Source organism: Lissotriton vulgaris, chromosome 9, assembly GCF_964263255.1.
Source record: "Lissotriton vulgaris chromosome 9, aLisVul1.2, whole genome shotgun sequence".
Lineage (NCBI taxonomy): Eukaryota > Metazoa > Chordata > Amphibia > Caudata > Salamandridae > Lissotriton > Lissotriton vulgaris.
In genome coordinates this window covers 1,040,655,107-1,040,672,745 of record NC_141697.1, presented here as the reverse complement: position 1 = coordinate 1,040,672,745, position 17,639 = coordinate 1,040,655,107, and the positions used below count along the sequence as shown (strand labels likewise).

General features: G+C 43.7%; 1 protein-coding gene across 2 annotated transcripts in view; it reads left to right on the top strand.

Annotated features, from left to right (window-relative positions):
• ATG7 (autophagy related 7) overlaps positions 1-17,639 on the top strand; it is a 1,270,091-nt gene that overhangs the window by 321,129 nt on the left and 931,323 nt on the right. For both annotated transcript variants that reach the window (XM_086938958.1, XM_086938957.1), the window contains exon 14: positions 2,703-2,861. In XM_086938958.1, the coding sequence (XP_086795084.1) occupies positions 2,703-2,861 (159 nt within the window). The remainder of the gene's footprint in view (positions 1-2,702; positions 2,862-17,639) is intronic.

Sequence of the window (17,639 nt, the reverse complement as noted above, 5' to 3'; positions counted from 1 at the left end):
TAGTACATCTTGGGGGCAATGATTTGGTGACCACTGGTAGACGACTACTTCTCGAGGCGATACTATCCACAGTAAGTTGGTTGGCGAGAAGGGTTCCAGGGTGCACGATTGCATGGTCCCATATGATTCCACGAAAGGTGTGGCGGGGGGCTAATTCAGTGTCTGCTATAAATCATTCTGTGAAAAAGGTGAATAGCAAGCTTGGTAGACTGTTCCGTACCAGTACATTGCATTCGATTCCTCATGGTTGTATCAGGGGGGACAATATGTATCTAGAGGATGGGGTCCATTTGTCCCGGGTGGGGAATTCTTTACTCATAGGAGACCTCGTAGCCTGGTTAAGGAGTTTACAGCATGACCTTTAGGTAGGAGTTTTGTGGGGGGTCCGGATAGCCGGTCAACTATCCGGCCTGTGGCGGTAAGGTCATGATCGGTGAGCAGTCATTGGAAGATCCCTAGGGGGGGGCGTCACCCATTATGGATGGGAGCGCCCGGGGGGAGGTGGCCATTGGCCCCTCAACGGGGAGGCGGTCCCTTCTAAAGGACGGGACGCCTAAAGGAAAGGGAAGGCGGTCAAGGCCCCTCCCTGGATAGGAGGGGCTACGGGCCCCTCCTGGGAATTTCCCGGGGCCAGGACATCTGCGACGGCAGATGTGGTAAGTTGTGTGAGGTGGGGAGGGGGGTCTACGCTACCTTCTAGACACCTCACACGAGTCCTCGGACGACCACGTAGATGGCGTCGAGTTAACAGGGGCCCCCGTCAAGACAAGGGAAATTGGTATGGCACATGAGGTGCAGTCCTCTGTGCGGCCGCCCCTCACAAGTGAGGGGGGAGTTCTGGTTTAGGGATCTGACACCGGTTACGACCTTGCCGTTGGCCCTTAATGTTAGGATGTACAATTTCAATTTGAAATGCATTTGTAAAGATGTTAGTATCGGCTAGGAGAACCTTTGTATTAGAAATGTGTTAAGGTTAGCCAAAACATCGTAATGTGGATATGAAATTGTACATGATATGAAACTGTTATTTTAATGTTTTTAATTTTGTTTCATATTTTAATAAATACGGCCGGGAGGGTAACTCCCTCCCGCCTTCCAAAAGTTCAGAACTGTTTCCGGTTTCCCAATTCTTGGGGATTGTGTTGAGAGGGGGTGGCGGGTATCTCAGCCATATGGAAAGGGGCGACCACTCGGTCCCCCCGAACGTATGGTGGAGTACCCCGATCCCCCCGGGAAGCCATTTTGGGCGGGAGGCACGTCTCGGCTGGTATGCCCAAAGCGGCGTAGCCGGGGCGCGCTTTTTCCCGCCCAAGAGTGGGTTGTCCTAGACACTGAAGCCGTCAGCCACGCCCCCGGAGGCGGGAGGAGGCGGGTTTACGCCCGCCCAAAGAAGAATAAAAGGAGCGATAGTCCAAGGAAGCATCCTCTTGTTCCTGTGCTCTGAAGCTGCACCTCCTCGCTGCACGTGAGCTCGAGACGGAACGAAGAGCCAATTTTGACCCACCCACCAGCCCCTGAAGACAGCAAGTTGTTTTGGAATAAAGTCATCTGACGTAGTAGTTGTTTTCTTACAGGTTGTTCTGAATAAAGTTTGTGATTCGGTTGCAATAAAGTGGATAATTCTTCGCAGTATGCTTTATTAAAGACTTGCATCAGAGTGATCAGTAATGTTTTTAGAGAGTTTATACTTGATCTGCTTAAGGTATAAATGTCCTTTCTTTCTTTAGTAATTAATCTTGTCGTATTTATTGTTTGGTCGGGCGGTAAGGTCATGATCGGTGAGCAGTCATTGGAAGATCCCTAGGGGGGGGCGTCACCCATTACGGATGGGAGCGCCCGGTGGGAGGTGGCCATTGGCCCCTCAACGGGGAGGCGGTCCCTTCTAAAGGACGGGACGCCTAAAGGAAAGGGAAGGCGGTCAAGGCCCCTCCCTGGATAGGAGGGGCTACGGGCCCCTCCTGGGAATATCCCGGGGCCAGGACATCTGCGACGGCAGATGTGGTAAGTTGTGTGGGGTGGGGGAGGGGGGTCTACGCTACCTTCTAGACACCTCACACGAGTCCTCGGACGACCACGTAGATGGCGTCGAGTTAACAGGGGCCCCCGTCAAGACAAGGGAAATTGGTATGGCACATGAGGTACAGTCCTCTGTGCGGCCGCCCCTCACAAGTGAGGGGGGAGTTCTGGTTTAGGGATCTGACACCGGTTACGACCTTGCCGTTGGCCCTTAACGTTAGGATGTACAATTTCAATTTGAAATGCATTTGTAAAGATGTTAGTATCGGCTAGGAGAACCTTTGTATTAGAAATGTGTTAAGGTTAGCCAAAACATCGTAATGTGGATATGAAATTGTACATGATATGAAACTGTTATTTTAATGTTTTTAATTTTGTTTCATATTTTAATAAATACGGCCGGGAGGGTAACTCCCTCCCGCCTTCCAAAAGTTCAGAACTGTTTCCGGTTTCCCAATTCTTGGGGATTGTGTTGAGAGGGGGTGGCGGGTATCTCAGCCATATGATCAGATTGCGAGTATTTGGAAACTTGCTATTTTCCAATAGGCTACACCCTTCAGGTCTTCAAGTGATGTAATTCCTGCAGTGTGATAGGTTACGAGCATGTGATGTCAATATACTGAGAATTACCGGAATATCTTGAATATTCAAAGTTAATATATTGTGCTCTTTTTGCTTTTGTTCAGGGGTGGGGAGTTAGGCACATCACGTTTGTCGACAATGCCAAAATCTCATATTCAAACCCAGTTCGGCAGCCTCTCTATGAATTTGAAGATTGTCTCGGTGGAGGAAAATCAAAGGCGCCTGCAGCAGCTGGAAGACTTCAAAAAATATTTCCTGGTGTGGTGAGTACGTTTTAACATTAAAGAATTCTGAAATTGTTATTTGTATAGTTAAAAATGTCAGTCAGGCAGTCAAAATGAAAGCCATGGTTTCCATGGTATCACTTTAAAAAGCATAACTTGATGTTGCTGTCCCAGGCAAGCTTTGTTCTGGATGTGATGTCTTTCCTTGTTACAGCTAATAAAAACAATTTAAAAAAAAAAAAAAGAACAATAATCATAAGAGGGTGAACGGTACTCGACCTTGCGAGTAGTGCCACATTGCAAGACGGTTAGAGACAATAAAGGGACCATTTTAGAAAGCATTGATTGAGGGATTTTTATATAACGTCAAATTCAACTGTTGTAAACTGTACACTTCATAGCCCTAATTCAGATAGACGCTATTGAACGATAACATTTCTAGTACAGAGCGAAACTGTGTTGTCTATAATATCCCTTTATTAATGTAGTGGGATCGAAACACCGTTGACTTTATTGCGCACCTTGTACGTTTATGAACCTTGTGTCATTTAATATGTAACGGTGTATGTTTCTTCTGTTTTACCATTGAAATTGTGAAAATTACAGAACCCTAAGCTTTTGCCTAAAAGCCCTTTGTGTTCCACGTTTTCCAACTGTGCGTTTCATGAATGCTAAGTAGGGTACAGGCTTGTGCCCCACCTTGTTAATTGCTGATGAAATTGTTGCTATTACTAAAAAGTTAATATTAGACCTCTGTCCGGCTGGACATGTCACACCAATATAGAAACGACTGTGTCTATATTTATTAAATTGTATTCATTTTCTTGTAAGGGACCACTGTTGTTTAAAAAGAATCTATCCCCAAGGTCCCTTGCCGACTTTATTGGGTGCCCTTGTTTGTTGTTTTCAAATATATGTCTATAATATCAACAGCATTCTGAGGGGTCCGGTGCCCATTTCCTTTTTGCAAGTACTGCAAATCGAAGCAGAAAGCCTTAGCTTTCAATTGTGTTATTTCACGAAGAAAGGCACTTTGTTTACCCAGCCCCTCTGCCTCATCCTTTTTTACCATGGATGGACCTTGAGAGCACATTGAACCACTGGTTCGCATTAGCAAAGTTTCTTCTCGAGAAGCATTTGGAGTCTACAGTAAACGACCAGCCCTGTATTCTGTTTTTACAAAGATTGGATCTGACGTCAATCTTGGAGATGCATGGAGCAATTTTTGAGATGTTCATATGCAAATAGAGTGCACACAGTCATAGGCGCTGTAAGAAGAGTTGAGAGTGGTGCTGCAGCACCCCCACCATAATCATGCTGGAGTTCAGAAGGTGAATGAGCAATAAAGATAACTTCAATTTTGTTTTCATCTTGTCACATTTGCCGTGCAGTCTTTGACAGAGGTCAAATGTCAAGCCTTGCCTTCTGAAAATCTTCTCCTTATTATTCCAACTCTCAGATTGATATTTACTTTCTGACAGCAATTTGAGAAGATCTTGTAAACTGCACTATGTGACAATCTTGCTGGGGTACAGAGAGACCAGGAGTGTGAAAGGAAAGGATCTAGGATTTTTTTTTAACCCAGAACAAACGTTAAATACCTCTACATGAACTCGGCAAATATTTCAAAATATCTCAGCAGTTATTAGGAAAGCACAAATTAATCACATTTCTTTGTTTCCTTCACTCTTCAGTGCTGCTAAGATTTCTTGGTGATAGACACTTTACTCAAATACTCAAATGATACTCAAATGATCGCTGAAACCCATTTTCCTCTCGTCGTTTGTGTAATAAATAGTTTAATTATTAAAATTGCATATGTGCAAATTTAGTGGCCATTTCAATTTAAAATGTCCTGTCTGTAAATGACAGTGCCTCTAGACACTGCCCATCAGACTGCAGAAGCAGCCAGGTGTGCTCATGCCAGCGCTCTTTCCCGTTCTGCTCCCGTCCTGCTTTGCTAATGCTCAGCCCCTGTACCTCGAGCAGCAGGTGGAGTCTCGTGCTGTGGTGGCTGTGTTGTGGCTGCGGCACGGTGTGTGGCTTGACCCCTGGAGCAATCTTATATCCCACAATTTCAGTCTATTTCAGTCTTTACCATTGCATGGTGTGCCCAGTTTTGGCCAACTGGCTTCACCTGGCTACAGCTTTGCCCTCATTTCCCTCACAACAGCATGGTGCGGTGCTGGCTATTGGGGGCTCTTTAGGGCTGCCCTTTGTTGGTACCCAGCCACCCGTTCGCTCTCCCTATGCCTGCCTTACCAGTCAGATTTTGCTCCTTGTTTGGCACTGCACCAAACCGGTGGTGGAGGACTTTTGGTGAGTGTGTCCTTTGCTGGGGACTCTACTGAGGGTCGTCTTGAGGGGGGAGGGGGTGTGCCTGCTTCTGTGTGCCATTGCTGTTTGCAGTTTAGGGAAAAGGGTGGGGCTGGTCGTCTGTTGCAGGGGTCTAGGGTTGCCCTGGATTAGCAACACTTCAGTGATGTGCTGAGCAGCAGAGGGATTTAGCGGATAGGTGGCCCTGGTGCAGCTTGTGATCTGGGGTTTGAGCTGAGCACGAGGGATTATTACTGGCTACAATTTGCTGTTAATCCTTTGTGTATTTTGGTGCTCATTCCCACATGCTTATGTCTGCATATTATAAATAGACGTATTAGAAAAGGTAATTAAAATCTTAACAGACCAACAGACTATTGGTTTGGAAAGCTTGGCCCTCAATGAAGATGAGATAAGGTTTCCTCAAAACTTTAACTGCTGTCTCGAGAAAACACAAAAGGAAGAGGAGGCCACTGGGTAAATTAGCAGGTGTATCTGATGGGTACAAATCACTGCTCCAACTCAAAATTCATACAACACAGAGTGCACCAATTTGGTTTAAAGGAATGTTTCTTGCAAGCTTTAACTTCAGCTAAAAACATGAGGGCTACCAAGCCTTTTCACTTATTCCTCATTGCTAAAAGAAGTAGCGCACAAGGAGCAAATCGGCGCCCAGGAGGAACAACAACTGAACTTGGAAAACATCTGTCGGATCAACCAGCCTCCTTGCCTTACAGTCAGTGCATCTACTATGAGCTGGCAAACGTTTCTAAATTCCCAGCTTAACACTATGAGGACCTCCTCAATGGCTGCACTGGACATCCCAGTGCCAACCACCTTATTTGAGCTATAGGGTGTGCTTTGCTGACAGTCAAAGCACACACTATTGTCCAAGTACCTTTTCAGCCCTTGGTCCCCCTGTCTCTGCGTATCAGCGTTGGGGCGGGATCTGCTCTCCTCTTTTTTGAGTTCTTGGGTATCGAGGGAGTCTCTTTGGTAGGCTTACCACCTCCCTCCTTAGGGTTTTGTGGGCCTTACCCCCACCGCCCCCCTTTGGAGTCTCCCACCTGGTACAAATTGAATACCTGGTTTCGCACCCACTCATCACCCGTCTCCCTCAGTTCCCTGCAGGGCCGGCTCTAGGCTCATGGTGGCCCTGGGCAAGGAGCGTAGGTAGGGGGCCCGGAAGAGGTGGTCCGGGCGGGGCGGAGCGCGCAGGCCAGTAAAGAGGGGAGGGGGTCAGGGTGTTTAGTAGTGGAACAGAGCCGGAGGCCGCCAAATCCCTGCCAGGGGCCACCACGCAAATATGTATCCATCCTCAGAGGATTAATATATAAAGGATATATATTGGCGTGGTGGCCCCTGGGGTTTGGTGGCCCTGTGCAGGTGCACAGCTTGCACATGCCTAGAGCCGGCCCTGTTCCCTGGCACCAGACAGCTTAGCGTCTACTAGATACTGGTGTAACTTCTCTTGTACACAATAAGTCTGGATGTGCTTTTTAAGGAATAAATTGTACAGCCCCTCATAAGTACTCACCTGGTTACCTTGAATCCAGCCCTATAGTGCCTTCACTGAGATGTCTACAAATTCCACCGAGGACTGTGTGTTTACTTTCTGTGTGTCTATGAACTTAACCCTGTACTGCTCTGAGGTGAGACCAAATTTCCTGACTAGCTATTGTCTTGTGGGAGTAGGATTCTCCCTCCTCTGCCTCTAGGGTCAGGAACATAGTCCTCTCAGCTACTGGGATCGACTCCCACGGAAGTGAACCCCAGTATTTGGAGTGCGCCCATCTCATCTTAAGGGCCCTTTCAAAAGCAGTTAGTCATTTGGCAATGTCGTCCCCTCTACATACTTGGGCACTATCCCCTTGGGAAGCCTGAGATCAACCCCACCACCCCACGACATCTCAACATCATCTTCATTTTCTCTGCAACCATTTATTTTCTCTTCCTGCCTTGCCCACTTCTCATTGGCCATCTTCTCCGCCTCCACAGCTATATAGGTTAACTGGGCCTCAAGTTCTCTCTCCCTGGTTCTCCTCTTGGTTGGATACCACTGATCCTCCATGCCTAGTAGTTTCGGGCTGTGCCCTGGTTACTAAAGATGTGGACATGTTGTCATCCTCCTCCGGGAGGCTGTGGGGGGGGGCATCTACCCCTCTCCTCACTTCGGTGGAGCATTCACTGCGCAGGCCTTAAGGAACCTAACCATCCCTGCCTTTCTAATTCAATTAGTAACTGGCAGCCCCCTAGCCCTACAGTGTACCCTAAGCTCAGCTACTGTGAGTTTAGTCAAGTTAGCCAGATCAAGCTCCATGGTATCCCTAGTTGTGGGTCACTTAAAAACCGTTGGCACAGATTGAACATAAGAACAATTTAAGAAAATCAAAAATTGATGTAAGAAAAAATTGTGTCCAAATTTGTCAATTTTGCTCTGGGTCAATTTAGCAGACTTTTAAAGATCTTTACTTAAATAATGTATGCTGTGGTTTAAACACAGATACTATCCTCACCGCTGATCACCACATGTTGGAACGTGGTTTATTAGTAGGTGTAGGTAGGTACCTATCACTATATAGTATAAATATAGTATATAGTCCAGTTAAGGTCTCAATAAATGATTCCCTTGTTCAACCCTTGGTAGCTGGCTGCGAGCAGGCAGGCTTAACTTAGGAGATAGGTGTGTAAAGTATTTAAAAACAGCAATACATTTAATAAGTAAGACACAACCCACAATAAAAATCCAACACTAATTTATAAAAGTAGGAAATATTTTTATCATTAAAATGACACAGAGATGATAGTAATCCAATGTGGGGAACTTGAGTTATGAATTTTGAAAGAATAAACACTTTTATCGTGACTAAAAAAGTCACTTTGGAACATCTAGTCGCGCTTGACTAGGACAAAGTCAAAGCTTCAGGCCGATCATGATGGAGCATGGGTCGGGTACACTTAGAGGTAAGTTTTAACCTTTTGACTTAGCCACTTTTATGGAGCTTTATCTCTCAACGCTGATTGAGGCTTCTTGTAAAGACGGGTTCTCAGTTGATGATGGTGTCTTGCTTCTGCGCGAGGGCTAGGTCAAATCCTGAAAGTCTTGAGCTCTGAGCTTTCAGTGAGATGAACCTTAAATCCAGTCCGGGTCACGGTTTAACTTCGGCAGCTTAGCCCTCGTCGACGAGTTGCTCACCTTATGGAGCATTTCACCAATAATTCTCCAATCGTTAGTTTTGGGTTCCAAAGTGTCCGGAACACCAATCCAAGGTTCCAAAAGCTCTGAGTTTCTCCTTGAGATGTTGGGACTATGTATCTGACAATGCACCTTGCCAAATCCACTCAGGTCCAGCTGAAGGTGGTCAGCTGGTTTCCTGTTGCTGGAGATGATGCTGGTGGAGCTCTTTTAACCTGTTGCTTTAAAGGAGTCCACTCCTTTTTTTAAAACAAGGCAAACTCTTTAGGGATGTAGTTCCCAAAGTGTGCAGCAGGTGCAGTCATTCAGAGTGCAGTTCTCTCGGTGCAGACCAGGGTTCTAGGGCAGTCCTTCTTCTTTTTGTTTCTGCTGTTTCTGGGTAGGTCTCCCATATTTATCCAGTGTTCCTGGGCGACAAGCTGGGGGTTACCCCTTACCAAGTGGTAAAGGGTGACACCCAGAAGTATGACAACTTCCTTCAAAGTGTGGCATATTCTTGTCCCCGAAAGCACTATTCCTCTGAAATACAAAATGGAGAAACTCTCTCCTGGAGATTAGGATCTGAGTAAGCCAACCAACTGGTGTGGCTAAGCTTCCCTAACACTCCCCTTCTAGCCCCTCTGCTAATTCAATTACTGGGGCTCCTGTCTGGCTGGGGTTGCATAATGTGGTGGAGAGCCTGTTTCAGGACCTGTCATTCCCTCTTTGAAGACCGGTTATGTGTACTCAGCCTCATGCCTGGCTTTTGCTATGCAGCTGCTGATCTTCTACCACCAGATGTCCTTTGTCTCTATGCAGGCCACTTCACACCTCATCAGAGCAGTTTAGATCAGCCTGCCAAAAACTGGCCAATCAGGAGAGGCCGCTGGAAGACGGCATTTGAGCACCTCAGAAAAGCAAGTTCTATAACTTATTTTCTGTCGTAGTTATAATAAATCTAACTTTGGCAAGCTGTTAAATTTATTCTAACTATCATGTTATGTCTTTGAAAATATTATTTTAGCTCATCCTTTCAGTAGTTATTCTTTATTTGCAGTTTTTCCTTCACCAGGGCATATAAAACATATTTTGTAATCTCCCTGTTTTTAGCTGCAAGGCACCCTACCCCTCGGGCACTTAGGGGAAACAGTAGGGGTGACTTATATGTAAACATATGGTAATTTAAGACCTGGGAAGTACCTCTAATTCCAAATTCAAATTTACATATAATTTTACTTTAAAAGTAGCTTGCAAAACTGGGCTGTCTTTTTAAGTGACAGCAGGCAAAACAGCAGTGTATACTTAAATGCATTAAATCTACTGGGCATCTAAATCTACATGCCTTACCATATACTACGTACTTACAGGTAGTTTGTCTGTACCAATTGCAATTATACCTAATTGCCATGTACTTTTAATCGGAACAAAGGCCCTTGGTCTGGTTAGCAGACCCCAGGGTGCAATTGGATTCAGAAATCCAGCATCTGGTAGTCAAAATCCGGGCAAAACATGGGGGGTAAACTGCAAACAGGTCCTGGTTTTTCACATCTACAAACAATAATAAAACATTTTCGAACTTCATGAACAGCATATCAACGGGGAGAAAACAAGTGAACAATGCAAATATACTAGAGAATGTCTGGATTAACTATATCAAACTAATTCTTAGTTGCGCCTGTCCATGGTTCAGTTTAAAATTTGAATTAAGCTTCTGACATCATTTTAATGGTAACCAAGTTCGCATTGTTAATGTAAAGTCAAAAAAGATGTTGTGCCAACTCTTAATGGTTTGCCCGCAGCCCTCTTTAAGGAAAATGTGCCAGTAAGGGCCGAAATGTTGGCTTCCCTGTATAATGCTTGCCTTTGCACAAATTACATTTCTGACTCCTGGAACGGTACAGATTTACATCCAATTTTAAAATCTGTTCACCCGGGAAATCCTGCAAATTATAGGCTAATTGCTTTGATGGATATAGGGGCAAAAATGTTTGCATCTTTGTACCGAAGGCTTTAGAGGCATAGGCTGATTGTCTTAAACTTACCCCAATAGAACAAACTGGATTTCAAAAAGAAGTGGTACAATTTTTAACTTAACCGCTCTATTCTTATTGAAAAGTTCCATGTGGGGAACCTTCCCCTTCACACCTGCTTTATAGATCTAAAACCAGCCTTTGATAGGGTCCCAAGACAAATGCTGTGGGCTAAGCTAAAAAAATGGATTATCTCGTCTGTTGTTGAGGGCAATTAAGACTTATGCATGGACACATGGGTTGTAGTGAAGTTGGGGGGTGGCTCTACTGTCTCTTAAAGAGTCAAGATTTATACTGGGCTTAAACAAGGATGTGTCTTGCCGTCCTTATTATTTATTCTGAATTTAGTGGACATAAACAATTGGCTTACTGATTCCTTTTTCAACCCTTCTCAATTAAATTGCCATCTGATTTCAAGTCTCCAATATGCAGACCATATTTTACGGTTAAGCAAGACCCTGTGGTACTTCGGAGAACGTTGACCTCCCCTGCTGTGTATAATAAATTTAATTAAATAGTAATCAGTCTGAAAAAGACAAAGGTGTTGACCTTTTCTTGACGTTTTTAAAAAGCAAGTGATCTGTTATTGAGATGAAAAGTTGGAAACAGACTCCAGCTACACTTTTTTGGGAGTTAAGTTTGATAATCGGGGTTCTTTTAATTTACACCTGCAAGGAGTGAAGCTGAAGAATAAAGCCTTGTTGTTTGCATTTGCTAGGCTTCAAAAGAAATTAAGCTCCCCCCTCACCTGAACCCATTCTTAGACTTATTTATTGCATGCTTCTCCCGTCTTTGACTTATGGATCTGAAATCTGTAAAGGGAAAAACACAAAATTGTTGGATTCCTTACAAGCGTCTGTTCTTAGCATACGTTTTGACAACCAAGGAACATCTTACTAGCCCAGGTACGCCTGGAGTTCGGGCTTGTGTCACAGCAGTTAGCCCGTGAGGCGCATATATTAAGTTCTGCAAAAGGATGAAGGAGGCACCAGAAAGTACATTGTACTACCTCATATGGCCGGAGATGGTCCATCCCAGACTGAACAACCCTTCGCACAAATATTTTGAATCTTCATTAACTGAGTTGGATCTGGATGAACTGTAGTCTACAGCTGCCTGTTCTGACCTTTTCAAACAGATGGTAAGCAAAAGAGTAAAACGGTCCTCGCAACTATTTATTAAAGCTGTTTGAGCCAGAAAAGCTCATGGATTATTTTAAATTCCTATACTTTGCTTGTTTCGCAACAATTCCTAAAAAATAATTTTTTATTTAACTTTAAGCAAAAATTCTTATTAGTTAGAATGGTTAATTTTCTGTCAAAAGATTTTACCCCTGCATGGAACCGCAATTGGGTAGATTGAAAATGCAGACTTTGCGGTGCATTAAAGAGTCATTGTTGCACATCATATGTATATGCCCAGTGTTGCCTTATGCATGTAGGAAGTTATTCTAACCATGTTCATGCCAATTTAATATTAGGTCGTCCAGGCCAGCGCTGGCTCAGAGCCTGAGTGGTATCCATATTAAGCTCTCTTGTAATTTGATTAAGTATGTGGACTATTGTTTTAAATTACTGAATCATTGATCTTAAGCTTTTAATGTTTTATTGCGTAATGGAATCTATGTTTTTAAACTTGTGTGCTATTATATTTTTGATGATTTTAATTAACCTTATGCAATAAAGTATTTCATTTCATTAAGTGTTCTACCACATCATGCGTTATTAATATATTTGCAACCTGTAACCAAGAACCCTCTCTTCTGTGTCTATTTAGGCGCTAAGGGTGCCGCTTTTTACATTTTTTGCTGCGCTTTGGCCGAAAACACCCTGATGGATTGGAAGAGTGTAGGCGCACTTGCTGCAACTAAAAAATTGCTATTTTTCGACACAATGAGCATATGTATTTTTTTAAAATAAGTACTATATATTATGGTGCAAACAAGAGTTTTTGTGTGACCATATGAAAAATAATGGCCAACTGACGATTTTCATACACTATGAGTACACAGGCTGCTAACAGACGATATTTAATGACTGAATTTTATTCAAATGACAAGGTAGTAATTTGAGTGAGAATGTTTACTCTATTGTGGGCCCGTTTCCAGTGAAATAATCTCCTACTTTCTTTTAGGAACACTAGTGTAGAAGCAGTTTTGACGCACAACTCCGTTTCATGCTCACTAAGCATTGCCATGAGCCACAGTTTTTTTTCGCGTAGAGATGTCAGGAAGTAAAAGTATCTTATTTTAATCAAACTTCCAAATTCTTTTTTTTTTGTCCTCATACATGCCACCTGAATATATAAACTCTATATGGGGTCTCTCTGCGCCTTTCACATAGACCGACTTGATAACCGCCCTTGGTGTCTATGCCCAGCATGCAGAGTTCGCCCAGAGGTCAGGCTGTCTCCTGGTCCAACTCCCGTTTCCCTGGCTGGACCGACATAAGTACAAGGGAGGACCGGACCACAAACCTCTGGCATATTCATTGGTCCGATATTAGTTCTTCCTCCAGGCCTCTAGTGCAGACCAGATTTTATTAGTACTCGCTTCGTCACAAGACATGTCTGACTGACTGATCATAATGATGTTCTTTAAACAATCAGGAAATATAGGTGGGGCCTCCGACTTCCATGCCCTACAAATTTCCCTTCTAGCTATAACTATCACATAGAACAAAAATTTTGAGGCAAAATTATTCACGTTATAGCCCGACGGGAGACCAAAGAAGACCAGTCTGATGCTGAAAACGATTGGCCTTAATAGGACCTCCTCTAGGAAGCCACATACCGCAGCCCAGTATGTAGCGATCTTTGGGCAGTCCATAAAGATATGTCGATCGTCCGAAGCCGGATGCTTACATCTGGGACAGTAATATGTATTCATGGTCACCTTGGATAGTTTAGCCCGAGTCCAATACACCCTATAGGCTGTATAAAGGTGATTCCTCCTCAGATTAGCTGGTTTAATTACTGTCTGAGACATAGTAAAAGAATCCCTCCAGATTTTCTGTATCTCTTCTCGGCTTCCTGTAAGGACATTACCCCAAAGATTCACCAATTCAGAGTCCTAACCGTCTTTTGCTTCAATGAACGTCTTTTACCAGAAGGAGACCTCACGTTTCCATAGGCCCACTCTGGAGATGGAATCAAGGGGCAAACTGTCTTGTCCGATCCCCCAGGATTGTCTTGCCCACCAAGCAGAGAGCTGATAAAACTTAAATCTAGTTAAGGTCCCATTTGTTAAGTTAGTAAAGGACTCCCAACTCATAAGCTGCAAATTTAAACAAAGGTCGCCCCATGTCTGAATACCGGATATTTTAAGTGACTGACACAATTGATCCAAGAAGCAATCAGGAGTGCCAGGGGAAACCCAAATAGGAGCCTGTAGATTATAATATGGTATCCTCAAAACTTTCCTGATATACCCCCAGTTTTTAAGTGCGGCCAGCAAGGTCTAAGACAAACTTTTTTGTAGAATTTGGGGTCCCCAATTTTAAAAAGAAAAAATTCCTGACCCTGAGGCAAATCGTACAACAGTGCCTGAAAAAGATGGCCCTGTGAGGAAAAATCCAATTTATTGGCCAATATCCTTAAATTCTTAAAGTGAAAGGCATGGCAGTATAAAAAGAAATTGGGTAAGGCCAAACCGCCAATCTTCAAACCCCTCCTCAATTTCTTCCAGGATATCCTGGGTGTTTTTGTAGCCCATATAAAAGAACCGATCTTCCCTTGAAGGTTAGCGATATCCCTAGAGTTAAATGGTAGCGGAATTGCATTAAACAGGAAGGTTATTTTAGGGAGGATCGTCATTTTTACAAGGTTAACCCTCCCGTAGATGTTCAATGGCAAACTCCCCCACCTTATCAATAATTTATACACCTCCTTAGCTACCTTCTGCCAACTAACCTTAGGGATGTCCATCAACTCCTGGGTTAAATATACTCCTAAGTATCTAATCTGTTCTCTGGCCCCCCCCTGTATGTTCACTAAATTATTCCACCCCATTATATCTGTTTTCTCTCTGTTAATTTTATACCCAGAGATCCTACTGAATTCCTCAGCCAATTTGAATAACCGTGGAAGTGCATCCGTGTGGTTCGAAGTATACAGGAGAAGATCGTCTGCATATAGAACGGTTTTAAGCTCTAGATCATCTATTTTAAAAGGTAAAATAGTACAGTCCGTTCTCAGTGCACAAACAAAAGGCTCGATATATAAATCAAACAATAAAGGGGACATGGGACACCCCTGCCTGGTACCTCTAAAAATGCTAAACCATTCTGATAATGCACCATTTACTAGAACATTTGCTCGAGGGTTCAGATATAGAGATTTAACTCCTCCAATGAAGTTTGATGGAAAACTGAACCCAGTCAAGGTCGCCCAGAGATACTCTCAGTTAACCTGGTCGAACATTTAGTGGCATCGATTGCTATGATGGCAAGTGGCAACCCCTTTTCCTCTGCAAAGTCAATTGCACCGATTACCTGGAAAGTGAGCTCATTGAGCCTCCTCCCAGGTATAAATCCTCTCTGGTTGGTCTGGATGTATAACCGATTTTATAATTCTGGCCAACCTAGTGGCCAGTATCCCAGAGAAGATCTTCAGGTCGGAGTTTGATAACGAAATTGGTCTGTATGACTCAATTTTTTGTGGGTCTTTATTTTGTTTAGCAATCAATGTTATGGTAGCATCTGACCATGATGAGGGAATATGATCTCCTTATTTAAATATTCTATTAAAGAGTACCTTTAAGACTGGCACAACTATCTCTAGGAGGCCAGAATACACTTAAACCGGTAGTCCATCCGGACCAGCGGCTTTGCCTCGACTCATTTTCTTTAGTTGTACTCTAATTTCTCCCTCCGTGATTTCACTAGCTAAATATTTCTTATCGGATTCAGACAGTTGGTGTAAATCTCTAAGGTCCAACCAGGTCCTGACTTCTTCTGGTGCATGCGTGGTATCCTCTTGGTAGAGACCCTGCATAAATGACCTGGCCTCCTCTCTGATCAACTCATCTTCAGATATCAGTAACCCTGACTCCCTTTGTGTCAGGTTTTTGATGTTATTTCTAACCCTTTCTGTCCTTGACTTCCATGCCAGGAGGGAGCCACATTTTTCGCCATAAGCGAAATTCTGTAGTTTGCTGACCTCCCACCTGTCGTTAATGATTTTATCATTTCTGACTTTAAACTCTGCTTGTAGATTGAGCAACTCCCTCTCCAAATGGGGGATACCCTCCCTAGCTATTAAGGGGGATTGCTGTAGTTCTACCTCTTTCTCCTTGATGGCCTTAAGGCCACTTGTTTCTATTTTCTTACTCGTATTCCTCCTATGGGCCATTAAAGAGCTCAATAACCCCCGCAGGTAAGCCTTAAAGGCCTCCCAGACAACCTGTTCGGTAGAGGAGCCTATATTGAAACTAAAAAAATCAGTTATTTTATCATTTAGCTCCTCCTTCACCTTCTCATCCAGTAATAACGTCCTATCAAGTGTCCATCTTTTCTCTGTACTCTGAGACCGCAGGTTAAGTGCTAACTCCACAGCAGAATGGTCTGAAATACCCACTGGAATATAGCAAGTCGATCCTGTATCTGCAAGCAGCCTCTGATCTACCAGGAAATAATCTATCCTAGAATATTGCTTGTACTTTTTACTATAAAATGAATATTCTCTTGCAGTACCATACTTTGTTCTCCAGAAGTCAAGCAAGTTAAAATCTTTCATAATGTTCCTAAGTGTTGAATGTGTTCTAATTGGAACACAATATTTCGCTTTGGAAGTCCGATCCAATTGCTTATCCAGGACTAGATTAAAATCTCCACCAAGTGTGACCGGAGCAGAGATATATAACAGACTAGCTCCGAGTTTCAGGAGAGGACCTGGATTATCTTCATTAGGGCCATAGTATACGGCACAAGTAATCGTTGACCCGCATATAGACAGAGTTGCCACCAACCTACCGGACTGGTCTGTATCGCACTTATGAACTCTAATCCCCTTATTTGCTCTTACCACAATTGCTGCACCTCTTGTACTCCCTTTTTGCCTTGAGCATAACACTTCCTGTACCCAACCCAATTTACTAAAGGCTTGTTCACAGGCCTTAGCTTCCAGGTAGGTCTCCTGCAATAAATAAACATATGCTTCACTATTTTTAAGGTATTAGCAAACCCGGGCTAGCTTCCTACCACCCCTTAAGCCGTTCAAGTTCCAGGAGAGGAGTTTTATATTAGTTGACCTAATCATGGCCTACCCGTATAGACCATACATCTAGAGCTTCTTTAAAAAAGAAGACTTCTTTTATTTTGCATGAGGACAGTTTATCAGTTTTGTATCCCTCCCGCCCCCCCTTTGTGGCCCCACCCTAACCCTCCGCTGAGGAACCCACCTGTGATACTTGGCGTTAGAACCGCCTTTTAGAAACCCTCCTGGGGGCAGCACAACATTTAAAATATTTTTTTTATAACAAACAGAGTAAGGAAGACGACACAATACTATACCTATACCTACTCCTAATATGTGTTTTTTTTCCAACTCTCTATACCACTCTATTTAATTATTTATTTATTTTTTACATTTGTTTCTACCCTCGTTCACCATTTTCTTCCTCTACTTCTATCTCTCTTATCACGTATCACTTATCCCTACCTCTCCCCACTCTCTCCTTAATTCTGGCTTTCTAGAGCCAAGCTCCCACTGCGTCTGCGCTGTTCTCCCCCCAATATCCGAACGAATTTGATAGGGGTTGGCCCGATGGTGGAGAGTAGAACGTGTTAGGCACCTACCCAAGAATAATTCCTTGACACTAGAGGTCTGAAATTAACCACATTTTCCTGGGTGCTTTCCTGTCTGGATGTAGCCTGAAGGGATCCCCATGTACCCTTTGTATCTCGGCCTCTAAATCAATATCTAGCCGATCCTTTAAGACCCCATCTCTTAACAACTTGCATACAAACCCCTTAATATCATCCATCTCATCCCCCTCCAGAATCTTCAAGATTCTAAGATTGTTCCTACAAGCCTGCATCTCCAGCCTCTCCATATCCATCTGAAGGGATCGGTTCTGAGTTTTTAAATCTTCTATATCTTTCGAGTTCCCTTGAACAGACTCCGACAATGTAGTGACTTTAAGCTCAAGCTACCCCGTGCGTGTGCAAATGATGGGGGACCCCCGCCACCGCCCCCCCCTCCTTCAGGCCCCTTCAGTTCTTCAGCCTCCACAGGAGTCACCAGAGGCAGAGGGCAATGTTCAAGATCAAGTTCAAGGGGAGCTGCCACATTTGGATA